Below are 17,808 nucleotides of genomic sequence, written 5' to 3'. Positions count from 1 at the left end.
ACCGGCTTTGCAATAGTAGATGGTACTGAAGTCATAAAATTCCGACTTCCGTCATTCACTAGCATATATACGGCGGAATTATATGCGATATACACGGCAGTACAACATGTAGCCACTTCCCACATCTCCTCCTCTCTCATAATAAGCGACTCTTTCAGTGCACTCACATCACTTCAAGAACAATACCCTCAGAACGAACTTATTCAACTCACCAAAGAATGTATCGCATCATCGAAAATCAAAATCAATTTCATGTGGGTCCCATCACACGTAGGTATCCCTGGGAACGAGAAAGCGGACACAATGGCCGATGAAGCGGTCACCTCAGCATCTACCACCTCCATTTCCAAAAGCACCTCCAGGCTCCAATGACCTAATAAACGAAGCTCAAAAACGTATACTCGCATCATGGCAAACCCACTGGGACGACACTCCAACCAGTAACAAACTAAGGAACATCAAAAAAACAATTACAAAATGGCCATACCCTGAAAATGCATCTAGGAGAGAACAAATAATTATCAACAGAGCTAGAATAGGCCACTCCAATATCACCCACTCCTACTTAATCACCAAGGAACCTAAACCAATGTGCGACTCATGCAACACCCACCTTACAATTGAACACATCGTTATGGATTGCCCCACATTTTCAACCGCACGTTTTATTCTCAACAATCCAAGGTCAATCGAAGAAGCTCTCAATCAACATAACTCCGACAACATTCTTAAATTTTTCAAACAAATAGATATAGACAAAAAACTGTAAATATTTGAATATTTTACATTGTATAATAATAAGATAATCTATAAAGACAATGTCAACTTTTATATTGTATAACTATCATTTTGTAATTATAGGCTAATAATCCTAGTAATTGAAGCCTTTATGTTAATAAAAAAAAAAAAAAAAAAAAAAATATTATATTATACAGTATACACTGTATCCGGGGGAAAACGCGAGTTAGGTCTCGAGATATTTGATCCTTTAAAAAAAACACGAGTTGGGTTCGCGGTATTATTTGATAATACTCAAATTGGGTCCGTGGTAATATTGTCAGTGCCGGTCGCATACGCCTTCCACCGGCACTGAATATATTGTATATTATTTTAATAAGACGTATAACACGATGCAATCAATCATGGACGATGAAGAGAAAAGATGCTTTCTTTTACTAGTGGAGAATTCAACCGGTTTAATTTTGTAAAAGAAGTGTCATTTAAATTTATTCCCTAGCATACAAATATTTATTACTAAATAATATATGATATTTTTTATTTTTTTAAATTAATCTAATTATTAATAATTTTTACATCCGACCGTTACCTTAACGTAACAAAAAAAAAAATTTTTGGGAAACATTCTAGCCAACCTCCACGTGGTGTCTCCTGGGTAACGCAAAAAGGCTAGTCCTAACCCATGTACTCCATAAAATCAATGGTGAGCATTAACTTGTTAAAAAGTTAAAGTTCAGTTAAAAAGTTATTTTTTTAACTTAACTAGTTAGTTATTTTTGTTCTTAACTTATAAACTTATTCAGTTAAAATGTGTATTTTTTTAACTGAAGCTTTTTATAGTTAATTATCATTATTGTATAGATGTGGCCTATAACTTTCTAGTAAATAGTAATAAACTAATAAATAATAATGTAGTATGTACTATAATAATAATTTTAAGTTATATGTTTACAGCGGTAAAGTTTAACTTGGTAAATGTATTTATACAAACATTACAAACCAAGATACTCGTGCAATTTATGACTTATGAATATTATGACTTGGAAAAAAAATTAATAACATTTTTTACCGAGTTAAGTTAATTTTATTTTATATCTTAACTTTAACTTTAATTTATTTTAGTTAATTATTTTCATTAACTTGCCCACCGCCTTTGCATAAAATATACCGGGACCCAACTCATGTAGGTACTTCAAAAAATATACCGGGATCCAACTCATGTACCTCAACAAATATACCGGGACCCAACTAATGTACTCCATAAAGTATACCGGGACCCAATTCGTTCTGTTTTTGAAATCTGGGACCCAACTCGAGTTTGTCCGTATCCGGTGCGACGTAAAATTTGCTTTTTCCCACCTGTCAGCGGCTCCATAAACGATTAGTGATTGCTTTCGTTTGAACAACAGAGACGCCAGGTAGGCGACCGCTGTCTGGATCGTGAAATGCGTCTGAGCCACATTACCACACAGCTTGTTGGCACTCATCGTCCGGTCCAGCATTGCGGGCCCCAAACAATATCTACGTTCCTGTTATAATGTGATGTATCATAATATTTAATTAATTAATATATAACTGATTGTTAAAAAACATTTATTTTTGAAATACACACTTTCCCTAAAATTGCTTTGTTATTATATTTCTATAAGTTTTATATTATTTAAACATATTTTAAAATGATCTTTATTGGTACTTATGTAAAAGTGAGGCTCATTGGGTATCTATGGTAGAAACGAATTGCACTATATCTTCTATAGATATATAATATACGATAAACCTGTAAAACAGTGCATACAAGCCCTTTATTTTATGCGTGTCAGAATTCAATTTACACAAATAACAAACTGAAACGCGTTTCAAATAAGCCGATATCTAGAGTTATTTACTTGAACTATAAGTCCAATTAATAAGAACAGACTCACATAAATTGAAGAAGTTTAGACTCTGCTTAGTGACATTACACATTTATTAACTACATTAGTGGGCTTCTATTGTGTACCCATGCCACAGTGATAAGTGGAACAAAACGCCCGTGATACCTAAAATTAGTCAATTATACGTTTTGTTTGACTAAGAAAACTCGTATTGTCATCGTTAATTAAATAAGGTATAGTCCGTTTAATTTTAATATTTGTTTGATTATACTAAAATTCTAGGTAAATCTACCGATAATGACTTCCTAATATATTTTATTTTATTTATTTTGTTTTCACTGATTTTGGAGTCTAAAACACTCTTAAACAAGTTTAAAATATTGGTTTGCAATTATTTATAAAAATTTAAAAACACAGTTGAAAATTAGATTGCGAATAATACATATTATTATGATAACATTTATGAGTCTAGTTAAAACGGAGGGCCCGGTTTGCCCTGCTTTAGAGCCGGTTCTAGAGTTAACACTCCTATGAAACATATGATAATTATTACAGGCAGCTAAAATAGCAGGTATAGGTAATACATAAAACACTGACAACAGCTTTGCTTTTATTGGAATTAAATAACAAAATAAATAATGAACCATAATGTAAAAACAACACTAATATATTCGTAAATCGTAACAATCCACATTTTTTTGCAGGGTTTTTTATGTAAGCAATAATTCAATAGGTACTTACGTATTAATATATATTACGCACTTATTGCCCATATATATATTATTAGTTATTAGCGCAGCCTATAGATAAATTTGATTTGCACTCAGATAAATAGATAATTTATTGAAGCATTAAATCATTCACCACTTTGACATAAATTAAACGTAATAAAATACGTATTACGCTCGCTACCTTTAAGTTTGACATTTATTATTTAAAAGATTAGAAACTTTGTTATACTTTATACACATAACTAATGTTTACACCATGATATTGGCAACACGCAATACAATAATAAACATCTATAATAAAATGTACTTCAAAAATACGAATAATATTATAACATATTTAAACATCATATATTATAAATTATAATATTATATAGCAGTTTACACGTACATTAGATATTATGTTAACAGAAGTATATAAATACATAATATATCCAATGAATTTAACCGAAAATTGAGTATATAGATTTGAACAATATACAGACTATAAGAAATAATAGCCTTTAAATGGCATGCAATATGTAACAAATAAATATATTGTATAATATACCTAATTGAATACGTACATTTATATTAGGTATATATATAATTTATGTAGAAGAAGTTAGTCAGCTTGGAACTCCAAATAAAAATTTAAAACTTCTTAATAGTAAGTACGTACTTAATTTTAACATTTTCAACCAAAAACTCGAAATCATCATCTTCCTCCTTCTCTTCTATATCTCATCGTCATCATTAATCATCATTCTTCTCTTTATCGTCCATCAGAAACGAATGAACTCAGTCCGAGTTCCTGGACCTGCATGGGGGCTAGCGTTTTTGGTCTCGGGCTACCTGACTATATGGTCTTGAGGCTGAACAAAAACTATATCAGATAGTTGTGGTACGCATGTAGCCTAACCTAACCGCATGTACCGTTATCGGCAAGACTGTAAGTACGGGCATCGCCCATTTGCGCCAAAAAAAAATTAATTCGTTTTTGCAGGTTCATCTCATTTGCGCCAAAATAAAAAAGGTATATTTTTCAGACAATCCATTTGCGCCAAATTTACCTGCGTAAACATTTTAAATTAACGACTTGGTTATTTCTTATATTTTAAAGACGTCGTGTCTCTAACGTATAGTAAAGTTATTTTTTTAAATCTATAGATTTTAAAGCTTTGTATATTATTGCGTTGAAAGATAAACAAACAAGTTTTATATCAGTTTTATTATGTTGTACGATCGGGGTACTCTGTTACCGGATATATGTATCGTTATTCGTCAAAAGAACGTTCGCAGTGTGATTTCATCAGACAGCCGTAATGTTACACCAAATAACATTTTAGAATTAATTTATTAATGATAATTATTTGAATTATAAAATTATAAGAATAGAGTTCACGACAAGCACAAGAAGGAAGAAAATGGTTGTTGAAAATGGCCATAAGTATATTTTGGTGTATATATCTTCAAATAAAATATGTCCAACAAAAATATTAATTCAAGGTGGAAAAATTATAAAAAAGCATGGTATGTTGCAAACATTAATTTTTATTTTAATAAAATGTGTTAAATGTAATATAAATATAAATTCACCTAAGTAATATATTATAAAGCAAATTATATATATTATTATATATTATAATCAATAAAAAATATTATCACTTATTTGTTATAAATTATAGTAGTTAAGTATATAGTTTTTAAAAACAATTTGTATTAAATCTAATTATTGTTTCAAAAAAATGTGTATTATTGATATTATTTTAAAAACATTCGTATAATTAACTATGATTTAAATAAAATTATATTAATTATTATTTGAGAAAAAATATATTACTTAGTTATATGATTTATTATACCAGGTGAATTTGGCGCAAATAGACTGTCTGAAAAAACATAACTTTTTTTTGGCGCAAATCGGTAACACCCGTTAGCACAGAATCGATATATCTAGAACCGTCTTTGACCTTTTTGAGACCCTGGGCAGTGATATTATAATGGGACCCCTACGATGGACGACCAACTCGCGTCGACTGTATTATTATGACTACATTAGTGATTATATCCTTTGATTTTTTTCGAAACAAGTTTATTTATCGGCAATAAATATCTTTTATTGGTTGGTGATTTATCAGGAGCTAGGGGCCCCGGACATGTGCCCTAAGTGCCCAATGGAGAAGTGGTGCCTGGATATATCTCGAGGGCTACGAAAGACGTGACGATCAGCAATAATAGCGTTGGTTATGGGTGTTGCAGGACGGGAACAGCTCAAAGTTGATGATGGTGATTGGTGGACAGTAGCAAGCCGACCGCCACCACGCACAGCCACTTGTACTCAGTTCCACCGTACACGAGTCCACGTAAAGATACACGAATATGGCCGCGACGCCGCATTTATAATGCAAATTAAGACGTCCACTGATCATGATTTATGATGCGTAGCAGGCGACCCATCGGATCAACCAAATCGACAAGACAATGTATGCTATAGTATTCGGGTCACGTGTATATCTGCGCGTACGCGATTGACGCTTATAAGATATTATGAGCCGACCATCGCATAAAACATGGACAGGCCATGCACGGTGGCTGATCGAGGCCAGTCGGTGAACAGCTCAGTGAAAGATTCGTGAGTTTGAGATTTTTTAAATTACAATGTACCACGGTACTAAAAGTTTAGGGGGCCACTTTTTCTTCGTCGTAGTAAATATGCGAGCATTGTATTGTTTGTCTGACGCATGCGCACGGAATAAAAGGGTTTTATGAATTTAATATTTTAATGAATTAAGAAAAATGGAAAGACGAAAGTTGGAAATAGATATTTTTATTCTTAACAATACTATGCTATCAATATATCATATTATACGAATTGTGGGTTTCGTGATATATATTTCAACTTTTAGGTACCTATTGGCTATCTGCCGATTTACATTGGTGAATTTTATGCGGAGGGCCAATAAATTCAGAAAAAAAGTAGTGCTTAAGCGAATCTTTCAACCCATTTCACAAATGTTATCCTTGTGTTGCACATACCCTTTTCAGTTATAACATTGCTATATAGTACATACTAATATATACTAGCATATATTATACACTTAGGCATGAGTCGCGATCTAATCAATTTCGTCGTCAACCGTACTGCCGGTGTCGTCACTATAGCCGGTCGTTCATCTGCACGTACAAGCGTGGCCACTCGGGTATATAGGTGAACAGAGCTTTCGTCCGCATCGTCAAAATCGAGCTGCCTAATGTAGTGGTGTCCAGAAAATCCTCCGTGATCACCGATCGGTGGCATCCAGTTAGGTATCTTATGCCCACGTCATAATGCGTCATTCGTAAGTACATACATATTGTTATTGATATAATGATTCTGATATTAAACTATATACCTCTTAAAGTGTTTACCCCGATGACATGAATTCAATGGTGGGTTTTATATTAATTTTATTCATACATAAATACGACCATACAGGACAAGCCTAAAAAACTACGAAGTCAAAATATAGATTGAACCGGTTGATTTATATAATATGCGCTATCCATAGAACTAAGTATAGTTTTAAAAATATAGTCTATACAATATATATATATATATATAAGTATTTGCCAAAAATGTATGTAAATATTACATATTACAGTATATAAAGGTACAAGGTACATAATATGATTAAATGAATATTATATTATACACGAATGTTTGAATTAAAGCACAACGTGTATACTGATCTAATTTTCTTTAAATACTATTTAGTATTTAATACTACATAACATAATTTTCTGATAATTTATTTGTTGAATTTTTTTTCAATTTCTATTTTGCAGATTAATCTCGAAATTCACTTGTCCCTGGTTGTCTTAGAAACTTATTAGATAAATTATCAAGAGTTTACTGTAATCATAATATATAATAATAATGTAATACTCCTGATTCAGTGTGTCATTTCGGTCTAGTAGAACCTACACTTTAACAGTTCAAAAAGAAACATTATCTCATCCTACATTTCACATATTTTATCATTTCCCTATTCGAATTCTCATTTATAATACACGTGGTCTGAGAATGTGTAAAAGAAATGGAAAATGTATAGTAGACATTGTACAACTATAGTGTCTAGTAGAAATATTGAATATTTCAAAACAAATCAATATATTCTGTTTTTATATTTTATGTATATCAACATCTGCAGGTAATCATAACGCGAATAATATTGTATAGATAAGGATAATCAAACAATTAAATATATATATTTATTAATATTAAAATTAATTTAGTATTGTGGGAGGTTATATACATTATTGTTTATTAGTAACTATAATAGTGCCGAAACTTATTACATAGAGAGAACTTTCAAAATATGAATTGAATGATAAGGAATTAAAATAATTTAATGCGCACTATAGATGTAATTAATTTCGTAAATCAGATAAAATCAATATCAAAAGATTACCCTAACCTAACGAAATATTAAATTGTTATTTTTATATAAATTGATGTACACAGAATATTATATTATGCTTTAAACGCATTTAAAGTTATAGGTGTAATTGTCATAGTTTATATTTTTTATAACGTAACACGTGACACTCGTCAGTAAAGGGATTATTTTATCGTTTAGATTTAATATTTCATGTTGTATAGTCGTCAATACTCGTCGGTTTTCGCAAGTTCAAAGATAACTGATAAGAAGTCCGTCCCGATAAGTGTCCGAGCCTGACCTATGGTGCCACTCGGTATTCTACATTCGTCCAAGCCGTCAATCTGTCTTATACTTCTTGAATACAGCCACATATGCGTGCGACAATAATGTTTATAACAATAAATAGTTAGTGAAAAAAAACTAGCCGACACTATTACCAAAAGACTGTAACAGTCGCAAAAATTGTGCTCGACGAACTTGGACGATTATCTATGTAAACATTTTTTATTGTTCACAAAGTTATTTTTTTATTTGCGAACGGTTTTAATCTCAACAAATATAAGAACAAAAACAAAATGATAAACAAAGGAATCTTGAGACAATTTTTGGCCGCAACTGCAGGTAAGAAAAATCGAATTGCATCATCAGAAATATTGAACTTTTGTATAATAATTTACCGTCCTATACTATCCATCATTATTTATCAGGCCACACCTTTTGGACTCATCAGGTAAATCCAGTGTAATTTAAATAAACGATAAAATTTTACTTAGTTGACTTTTAATAATTTATTTAAACTATCACAGCCGTAAAAAAGTAATAAACCATTTTTTATCATAGTTTTGTATACAAAAAATATCTACTTTAATATCTATTTGAGATTCAGTGGAACGATATAGCCATATATAAATTAACACCATATAGCCATTATTTTCACAGAGCTATGCAATTTTTTGCTTGCTAGAAAGTAAATAAGACAAATAATTAAATTAAGTGATTTTTCAACATTTTTATAATGCTCAAGAAATATAAAATCTCTATATTTAATATATTTTGAATTACAAATAAATTATCGTTAAATTTGAAAGAATATTCAAAAATATTAGTATCCAATATTTTTTTATTTCATACATTGATTAAATTAAACAAAATCAATACAATGTAAATATTTATTATTTGATTGCGATAGTTTAGTCGAAAAAATAAGGACAAAATACTGGTTACAAACTTACAATTAAATTTAATATATTATAGATAACTGATAATAAATCGTAAAAGAGTCAATTTTAAATTAGGTATCTTAAGTATATCTCCCAAGTACGATGTTGAAGATGTTTCCAAATTAATGTAATATAATATCAATCAATCAATTAAGTGTAGTTATTATTGTTAGTTAAGAATTTAATCAAAAAAAGTTAAATACCAAAAGTCAAAATATATTTAAAATTTTAAAGTGGAACCAACAAGGTACACATATTATTTTCAATAAGAATTTTTTTATTGTCAGATACTTCAGGTACCACTTTAAAACATATTATTATTTTGTCAATTCTATTTCTGATAAATAATTTTAATCAATTACATCTAATGTAGTTTAACTACTTAACTCTTGATAGTTGAGAATGATAAGTGTTATAATCACAAAATTGTATTTTTAAGTGAATGCATCATATATAATTATTAATTATAACTTATTTACTAGTAAGTACATACCTACATAGTATATCCAGAAGCGAAATACTATTTAAATAAACAATGCATTACTATTATTATCTATGTACCTACTTGATCATATAAGACTGGCGGATGTATTAAGAAATGCGTTTTAAATTAATCTCTTAGAATATTTATCATTATTAATTATTGTGTTGTGTAATTTTTAATTTAGTTTCTATCTACAACTATATTAATCAATAATCAAACTCGAGTGGACAGACCGATTCTCTAACTATTTATATTATATTATGTATTTTTATACAACATCGAATTTTGTATATTATAAGAACGTGATAGGTATTATTAGGGTTATAGTAAATGAGAAATGTTAATACTTCAAAGTTAGACTAATTTTTTTGTCTGATGTTTATAGCTTTTTTTAATCTTCAGAAGTCCTAGACAGAATGATAAAAATAACAAATGTATACATGTTACATGTATTAATATAAGTAGGTACCTATTGTAGTTTATAGTAATAACCCCAAGATAAGAAATAATGATGACATAAACTTTACATAAAAAGTCTAAAGTCTAGTAAAGTACATATTAACTAAATAAATACAAATTGGCTAATTCTATAGTTGACCTACGTTTATAAATAATTAATAAATATAAAGTATATGGTATAATATGCAACAAAATCATGAGATTTGATTAAAATTTTAAATGGCAATATCTAGTTCATTTAATATTTAATAATTTATCAATTAAAAATTATTTTAAAAAGTACCAACTGATTACTTAAAATATGAAATACCTAAAACTTTTCTTGATAATAAGCTACATTTCAATAAACACATTTTTTATTATTTATTTTTAAATCGAACCAAATCATTTTATTATGTACAATACTTAGTACCTACATGCCTATGTTATATATAATGTTTTTATTATCTTTATTATTAAGAACAAATATTAAAAAAGCACTTATTATATACATAATACGTACTATTTAGATAATTATTAATCATAAACAAGCATTAAAAAATGTGTTTAAAACTATATTCGCATTATGATTATAAATTATTAATCTAATTATTCACTACTTTATGCACCTCAATATCTTTATGACCTTATTAACATAAAACTTACCTGGAAAATGTATATAAATACATAAAACCTCTTGAAAGGTAAGCCCTAAATGCAAATTCACTATCCTTTTATATCCAAATCATAAATAATAAATGTATATGCCAAATAAAATCATCTTTATTTAGTATAAAAATATTATCAAAAACGTTAATAGTTTTAAAATATCGAGTATACGTTAAACGGATCACCAGCGCATTATGTCGTCGAGCATATTATGTCATAATACAATGATTATAATAAAATATATCAATATATTGTATTACGTGTGCTGCAGGGTCACTGTCCATAATGAACGTGGGCATCATACTCGGCTGGACTTCGCCGATCATGGAGGAACTTCTGGGACCTGACAGCCCGATCCCGATGACGGTGGACGAGAGCTCATGGTTCGTATCTGTCATCGACTGGGGCCTGATTTTAGGGTCGTTGCCATTCGGCGTGCTGGCTGACCGGTGGGGCCGAAAACCCAGCCTACAGATCATCGGGCCAATGGCGCTAGCCACGTGGGTGGCTCTGTTGTACGTCGACACATTTCAGGGGCTGTTGGCCGTGCGGTTCGCGCAGGGCTTACTGGCGGCCGGCGCGTACACGGTGCTGCCGGTGTACGCGGGCGAGATCGCCGGGCCGAAGATCAGGGGCGCTCTGGGCACGATGTTTCAGATAATGATGTACGTGGGCATACTGTACGTGTACGCGGCCGGTATGTACCTGGACTACACGCGGCTCACGTACGCAGCGATGGCGGGACCGGTGGTGTTCTGCGCACTGTTCGCTGCCATACCGGAATCGCCGCACTTTTACGTGATGAAGAACCGCCTGGCGGACGCCAAACAAGCGCTGGTCTGGCTGCGCGGTGACGAAACCGGCAGTACCGTGGACGACGAGATGGACGTCGTAGTCGAGTGCATATGCAAGGAAATGCGAAACGCATCCTTCACCGAACTGTTCACCGACTGGGTGAGCCTTAAAGCGCTCATCATCGTGCAGGGCCTGTCCGTGTTCCGGGTGATGGCTGGCGTCACCGCGCTCATATCGTATGCGTCCATCACGTTCGCGGAGATGCACGTGGCCGTCGACTCCAACAAGCTGTCGCTGGTATTCGCGTGCTCGGTGCTGTTTTCTGCGTTGCCGTCCACCTTGCTGGCAGACCGGGTGGGACGCAGGCCGCTAATGATCGTGTCGTGCGCTTCGTGCTTCGCGTTCGACTCGGCCATATTCGCGTACTTTTACGTGGACAGGTGCACCACGTACGACGTCACCGATTACGGGTGGCTATGCGTGCTGGCCGTCGGCGGGCTGTCCATCGCGCACACGCTGGGCCTTGGCTCGCTGCTGTCCACCATCAACTGTGAGCTGTTCCCGTCCAACACCCGGTCCATAGCCAACGCGGTCAACACTATCACCCTGACCGTCGCGTCGTTCCTGGCCCTCAAGATCTACCCCGTGCTGGCCGACGATGGCGGCATGTACCGCAATTATCTGATATCGTCGCTGTTCAGCCTCACCTCCATAATCAGCTGCTTCCTGTGGCTTCCCGAGACCAAGGGCAAGACATTCGCCGCCATACAGGCCCAGCTCAGAAAGACTGACGATTTGGTCTAAACGACTGTACGCCATCGAGTTCAACCACTGATGGTGGAGGTATAGCGGAGGTAGATGTGGGTGAGTGGTGACCATCCGGTTTGTACGAATACGATTCGAGCACCCGCACAATATTTTTACGACTTGCCAAATACGTCGGATGTGTAGAAAGTTATACATACGTCATATATATATACACAATATAATATTATTATAATTTATAGTCATGGTGGGACGATGTTCTGTGTAAGAGAAAAAATCTCTCTACGTTTATATTTTTTGTAAAGGCCGCGAAAGGTGCAATATTGCTCGAAAATACTGAAAATATCGTTAATGTTTTATTTTTTTTTTGCAAAGGCTGTAAATGCGCATTTGCTCGAAAATACTGCAGTCGTCGTTTATTAAAAATATCATTGCTATAACTCAATTGTAAGAGTGATTTTTGTTTTTATTAAAGCACTGTGTACATTGATTTTAGTGCAAACAGAGTATTCTAGTTTTCAAAAAGTCAGCATAGATTGTAAAAATTATTTTTCTCTAATACTATATATTATGCTATTGTTTAAACAAATGCTATTATTTTAATCGTGTATATTTTTTAAATAACGATAAAAAAATCATGTAAATAGTTTGGACACTATTAAATAATGATTGTAAATAATACGACGATGTATAACAATATCAATTGATTTTATTTTTTATTTTATACATTGAAGTCAATAAACTATTTGTATTATAATTTATAATAAAAACTTTTTACACGCACCTACCTAATTTTTTTCTTTACTAATTATAGTGATCCTCAAAATAGTTTAAGTACACCACAAATGACAAGTGCTTGTACGTGTAATCGATATAATCGTAATTATTGTAATTTCTTAAGTGAATGTCTTTATCTTAATGTGATAAAATTACTTAAAATTTGCTATCTATATATTTTTCGCTAAGAGCTAATATTATTTTTTCTCGAACAAAAGTATTTGTAATTATGTATTATTCGACTAGAAAATTACTGTTCTGATAATACATAGTAAGATTATTATATTTTTTTTTCAAAACAAAGTGCACTACAAGTCTACAACTATCTGCAGATTAGTGATTACTGATTATAAAAAAGGTTAATGGCCAAATCATTATTTATTATATTAAGGTTAAAGAGATGGTTATATATTATTGTTTAATATACCGGGTGACTTAAAAAAATGTGAAACTAATAATATACCTAGTCTATTGTATATAGATTACAACTTAACATTTTAAACGTATAGATAAGATGAATAAGTCGTAATTCGGTAAATAATCAATAAAATTGTGCATACATATCTTATTTAAGTCGTCAATATTTAAACATAGTTTAATTCATGCTATTTATTATTTTTATAAATCAACATCATCAAAATACCTGAATATAACATTAAAATTATGGCATGACATAAAAAAGAATTATTTATATAAAACTTTGCTATATTAATATATAAATCAAAAAGATTGAATAATTATAATCATCAATATTTTAAAAAGTTTTACTTTAAGATTATTCTTTCTTGATACTATAATATGTAATAATAGGTATATTAGTACCTGCCTACTGCATTAGTACCTTAGCGTAATTTTAAAAATATCATGTAACAATTGAAATTAAATATTGTTCAACAAATTAATTGTAAATCTAAATACAGTTATTAGAAATAATGTAATAACTTACTACATTACATGTTAAATCTAATAAATACATTTTTTTCCAAGTAAAAGCTTAGCTTTTATTATATTAGCTTATATTTTCTAAATATGCTTATAGATTATATTTAACTAACGAGATAATTATTTTACTCTGACTTTTAAATAAACAAACTCATTGACACAACTAGGAGGGTGCTTTGGGTCTTTAGTACCCCCTAAATCAAAATTATAGCGTCCTAAAAAATTGTTTAAAAAGTTAGGTCCCATAATATCACAAAAAAACTTGGTGGTTAAGCACCCCCTTGTTCAAATGTCTATAGTTGCGTCGATGATGCACAAGCTGTAAACAAGTAAGAAATATATACATTACACGCTATAATAGCAAAACATAATTTTTTAGAAAATCATTTAATTTGGTGTTCCTAGATCTATATGGTACAGTAAATTCATATTATACCTCAGTCAAAATGTAACTAAATATTACTTAACAATTTAGAACTACCTACCTATTAATAATCATGAAAGTGCAGGAGTAGTTATTCAAATATTAAGTTGTATAATGTATAGTATTATAGCATCATGTTATTCTATAAGTAATACAAATAAATAATGTTATTAAAATAATTCTAAGATATCTACAGCATTATGAAGTTTTACCTCACATTTCATTGAATAAATTATTAATTTATATTTCTAGTTTTATGTTATATAAATACCTGTAAAATCAATAAATGTTTCTGGAACAGTGGTATTTTTTTTAAAAATTCTGATTTTTCTTTCGGATAAATGTGTATAAAATAAGGCAATAAATGATCCATTTTAAATGTTTCGGGTAGTAAATCTTCAGAATTCTTCATTTGAGTTAGTCCTGATTTACTTAATACAGTTAATACATTCTCTGTGCTTTAAGTGAAAACAAATAATAGTTAACTCAAAAATTTAACATAATATAATTAGTATATAATATAATATTGCAGTCACCTGGTCAAGAATGTGTTTATCCAACAACTAATAACTGTTTCCGAAGACTTTTTGAATCGTTCATTACGTAAATGGCTTGGTAACATATCAGACAGTGATAAGGCACAATGTTTTATTCGAAATTTTGAAAAAGATGCGGCTAATTGAATTTTTATCTCTTTTAAAATGTCAGCTATTTCAATCAATTGTAATTTTTTGAAACTCGATATTTCCTTTTCATCAAATTTTCTTGGCTTAAATTTATTACGGTAATAATCAAAAGATATCAGCCATACAAGAAGTGTCATCTTGGAGTACTTATGAAAATTAAAATATATTAATGAGCGTGTTAAAGATATAAATAGAAAAAACAATCTTACATTTGGGTAGATGTTTTCAAAATCAATATTATTTAAAATGTCATTGATAATCGTTCTATCTAAAAATAAGATTAAAAATGTTATAACATACTAAAAATTAACGTTATCTAAAATTTCTTATAATTCTAAAAAATGCAATTTGCGTTCAAAGAGAATGGGCTGTTTCTGTGACCAGTAGTTTTCTTTGCCTCTTTTTTATGCTTATATTTATTGTATATTAGTCATTAGGACATATTATTTAGATGTATATTTTTAAAGCGTCATGTATGAATATTACTTCAACCTATAATTTATACTTCTGTGTGCGTTTAATATAATTCATATTTTTTTAGTCGTTTTTATTCTGTATGTATACAAAATAGTATATGGTGTACACATAACACATTATAATATAAATAATACCTAATACTTTAATATATTTTTCCTAATTTTACAATTCTAAGATTTCAGGATTACTATATTATATAAAGTGTTAACATGAATACATTTATTAATGGTTAATAATTTAAGGAAACGAAGGGGCATCGCATCATTTACCGGTCATCCCTCACTACATTTTTAATCACAATGGATAAAAAATTTTATTATTTTATTTTTTTAAATTACACGACTATTAGGCATACTAATAGCAATAATATGCTTAAAACTTTAAGTATGTAAAAATATACAGGAAAATATTACTATGAGTATCTATGCACGAAAGAACTAGGTAGTTATCTAGGTACTGCTGTAAAATAAATTATGGCCGGTCTTCATTTTTTCTAATAAGTGACAAATAAAACACGCGAATGCATTAAATTCACAAATTCACATCCTTGATTATAATGACTATAAATAGTTTATTTAATAGCATATCACGTTTATACATTAAATTTATTATACGCAGATACTTGAAATTTTCACTGAATGTTTATATAGGCATTTTCTATTGTTGATAAAATTTTCAAAATATTTTGATTTGTTTTCAGCTGTTTACTGACATTTTAATTTTTCAAAGTTTTTAGTTTTTTTTCCTATAAATATCGATAAAAATTTATTTTTTGGGTAGAAAAGCTTCCTCCCCACTCAAGCGTATTGTAGACCAATAAAGTCCCTGCAGAAACGAAATAATAATAAGTAATAATATGTCTAGTACCGTTTAATCGTAATTTTAATTATTTTTTTGTTAGTTAATTTAAAAAAAAATAAAAATATTTTTTAAATTTAATATGACAAGAGTATCTATTAATCACATCAATATTTAACAGAAATCATAGTTCAAAAATATATATATAGTTTTAACCTTACATCTAAATACTTCAAATATTATGTCATACACTCTCCTCATCTGGTTGTCTGAAGCAAATTTTATACCATGTTTCTTAGGATTTTTTGCACTTAGAACTTTAGCCGCAAGCAGCACTTCACGGTTTGTCCAGAGCTCAGTATTTCGGTCGAACTCTTCGACAACTATATCCTTTTCGAATTCCAATACGTAATCCTCATCTAATAATTCGTTGGTTTCTTTTGGAGGTTTATGAAATGCAGTTTCGAATAAATATCCAATTTTTAACGATGATGCCATTGAAACTGGATCATCTATCCTAATAAGTATATGTAAGTGTTATACATGGTAATAATTTATTTATATATGAAATTATTATAATTTTCTATTTTGATCATTTTTTCCAACAAATACTAGATGAAAGTTAAAGTGAAAGTACTTGGATCATTAATAAGTGTGCTTGTTTTAAATTAATTGAAAAAAATTTTTTTTTAATATATCAACTATCAAAAACGACCAATACTGGTCACTGACACTAGCTAATATATGTTACCAAGAATGACTTCTACAAAGAAGTTCTAAGAGGACAATCTAAAAACAAATATAATAAACAGCTATTCAAAACATCCATATAAGTAAATTATGATTAAAATACTTTTTTTGTCTCATAAATTCTATATAATTAATTACTTCTAAGTTTGTATTCCGCGTATTATATAATTACCCTTCACAAGATATTCAGTTAACATTAAATACAATTATCTCTTATTAACATTTTTCTTCCAATAAATGTATAGCTTTAAATTTTTTATAGGGAATATTAATTGACAATAATTTTATATTATGTACTACTTAATCTATCATTTGGATAAGGTTCCGTTTAACAACTATAAAAAAATATATTATAATTTATAAGTATAGGGACAGATGATTAAATTCAATTAAAACACAGATCATGATTTTATACACGACTATATACAAATGTAAATACTTACTCAACTAAATAAAATAATAACGAATACTTTTCTATAACTAGGTACCTAGGTATATATTATGTATAAACTAGAAAATAACACTAATAATTATATCAATTTATTTATCATATTTTGGCATATCAACATTAAACCATCTACTTTGATAGTTATATCCAGAATCAAGTAAACTTACATATTTTCTTGCTTGCTCATATCTCTTTGCTTTTCTACTAATTTTTTATAAGTACTCAACTGCCAATCTGGATCGCTGGGTAACGTTATTTTCAAATAATCCAAATTCTTGTACACTCTATCAAGTTTAATTATTCTATTTACATCAGCCATATTTGATGATGTAATTGAAGCACTATATATTTAAATATTTTAAAAGAATAAATAAACTTTTGAAAATTAAAAA

General features: G+C 30.3%; 2 protein-coding genes and 1 long non-coding RNA gene across 3 annotated transcripts in view; 2 read left to right on the top strand and 1 right to left on the bottom strand.

Moving 5' to 3' along the window:
- Window positions 1-6,655, top strand: part of LOC149058412 (uncharacterized) — an 8,828-nt gene extending 2,173 nt beyond the window's left edge. The window contains exons 2-3 of the long non-coding RNA XR_016190591.1: window positions 5,582-5,954; window positions 6,425-6,655. This is a non-coding gene — a long non-coding RNA (uncharacterized LOC149058412). The remainder of the gene's footprint in view (window positions 1-5,581; window positions 5,955-6,424) is intronic.
- Window positions 1-17,808, bottom strand: part of LOC107161550 (protein NSUN7) — a 25,936-nt gene extending 8,128 nt beyond the window's left edge. The window contains exons 1-6 of the mRNA XM_089221535.1: window positions 17,584-17,808; window positions 16,440-16,735; window positions 15,153-15,211; window positions 14,794-15,089; window positions 14,529-14,715; window positions 2,098-2,267 (exon numbers count right to left, since the gene is read on the bottom strand). Coding sequence (XP_089077661.1) covers window positions 2,098-2,267; window positions 14,529-14,715; window positions 14,794-15,089; window positions 15,153-15,211; window positions 16,440-16,735; window positions 17,584-17,735 — 1,160 coding nt within the window. The 5' untranslated portion in view covers window positions 17,736-17,808. The remainder of the gene's footprint in view (window positions 1-2,097; window positions 2,268-14,528; window positions 14,716-14,793; window positions 15,090-15,152; window positions 15,212-16,439; window positions 16,736-17,583) is intronic.
- LOC107161549 (facilitated trehalose transporter Tret1-like) lies at window positions 7,957-12,901 on the top strand. Its single transcript, XM_015507993.2, has 2 exons — window positions 7,957-8,364; window positions 10,826-12,901. Exons 1-2 carry the CDS (start codon window positions 8,319-8,321, stop codon window positions 12,151-12,153), a joined length of 1,374 nt encoding a protein of 457 aa, XP_015363479.1. The 5' UTR covers window positions 7,957-8,318; the 3' UTR covers window positions 12,154-12,901.

Source organism: Diuraphis noxia, unplaced genomic scaffold (genome assembly GCF_037042655.1).
Source record: "Diuraphis noxia isolate RWA-SAM2 unplaced genomic scaffold, SU_Dnox_SAM2 contig0002, whole genome shotgun sequence".
Classification (NCBI taxonomy): Eukaryota; Metazoa; Arthropoda; class Insecta; order Hemiptera; family Aphididae; genus Diuraphis; species Diuraphis noxia.
This window is presented reverse-complemented; position numbering and strand designations above follow the sequence as displayed.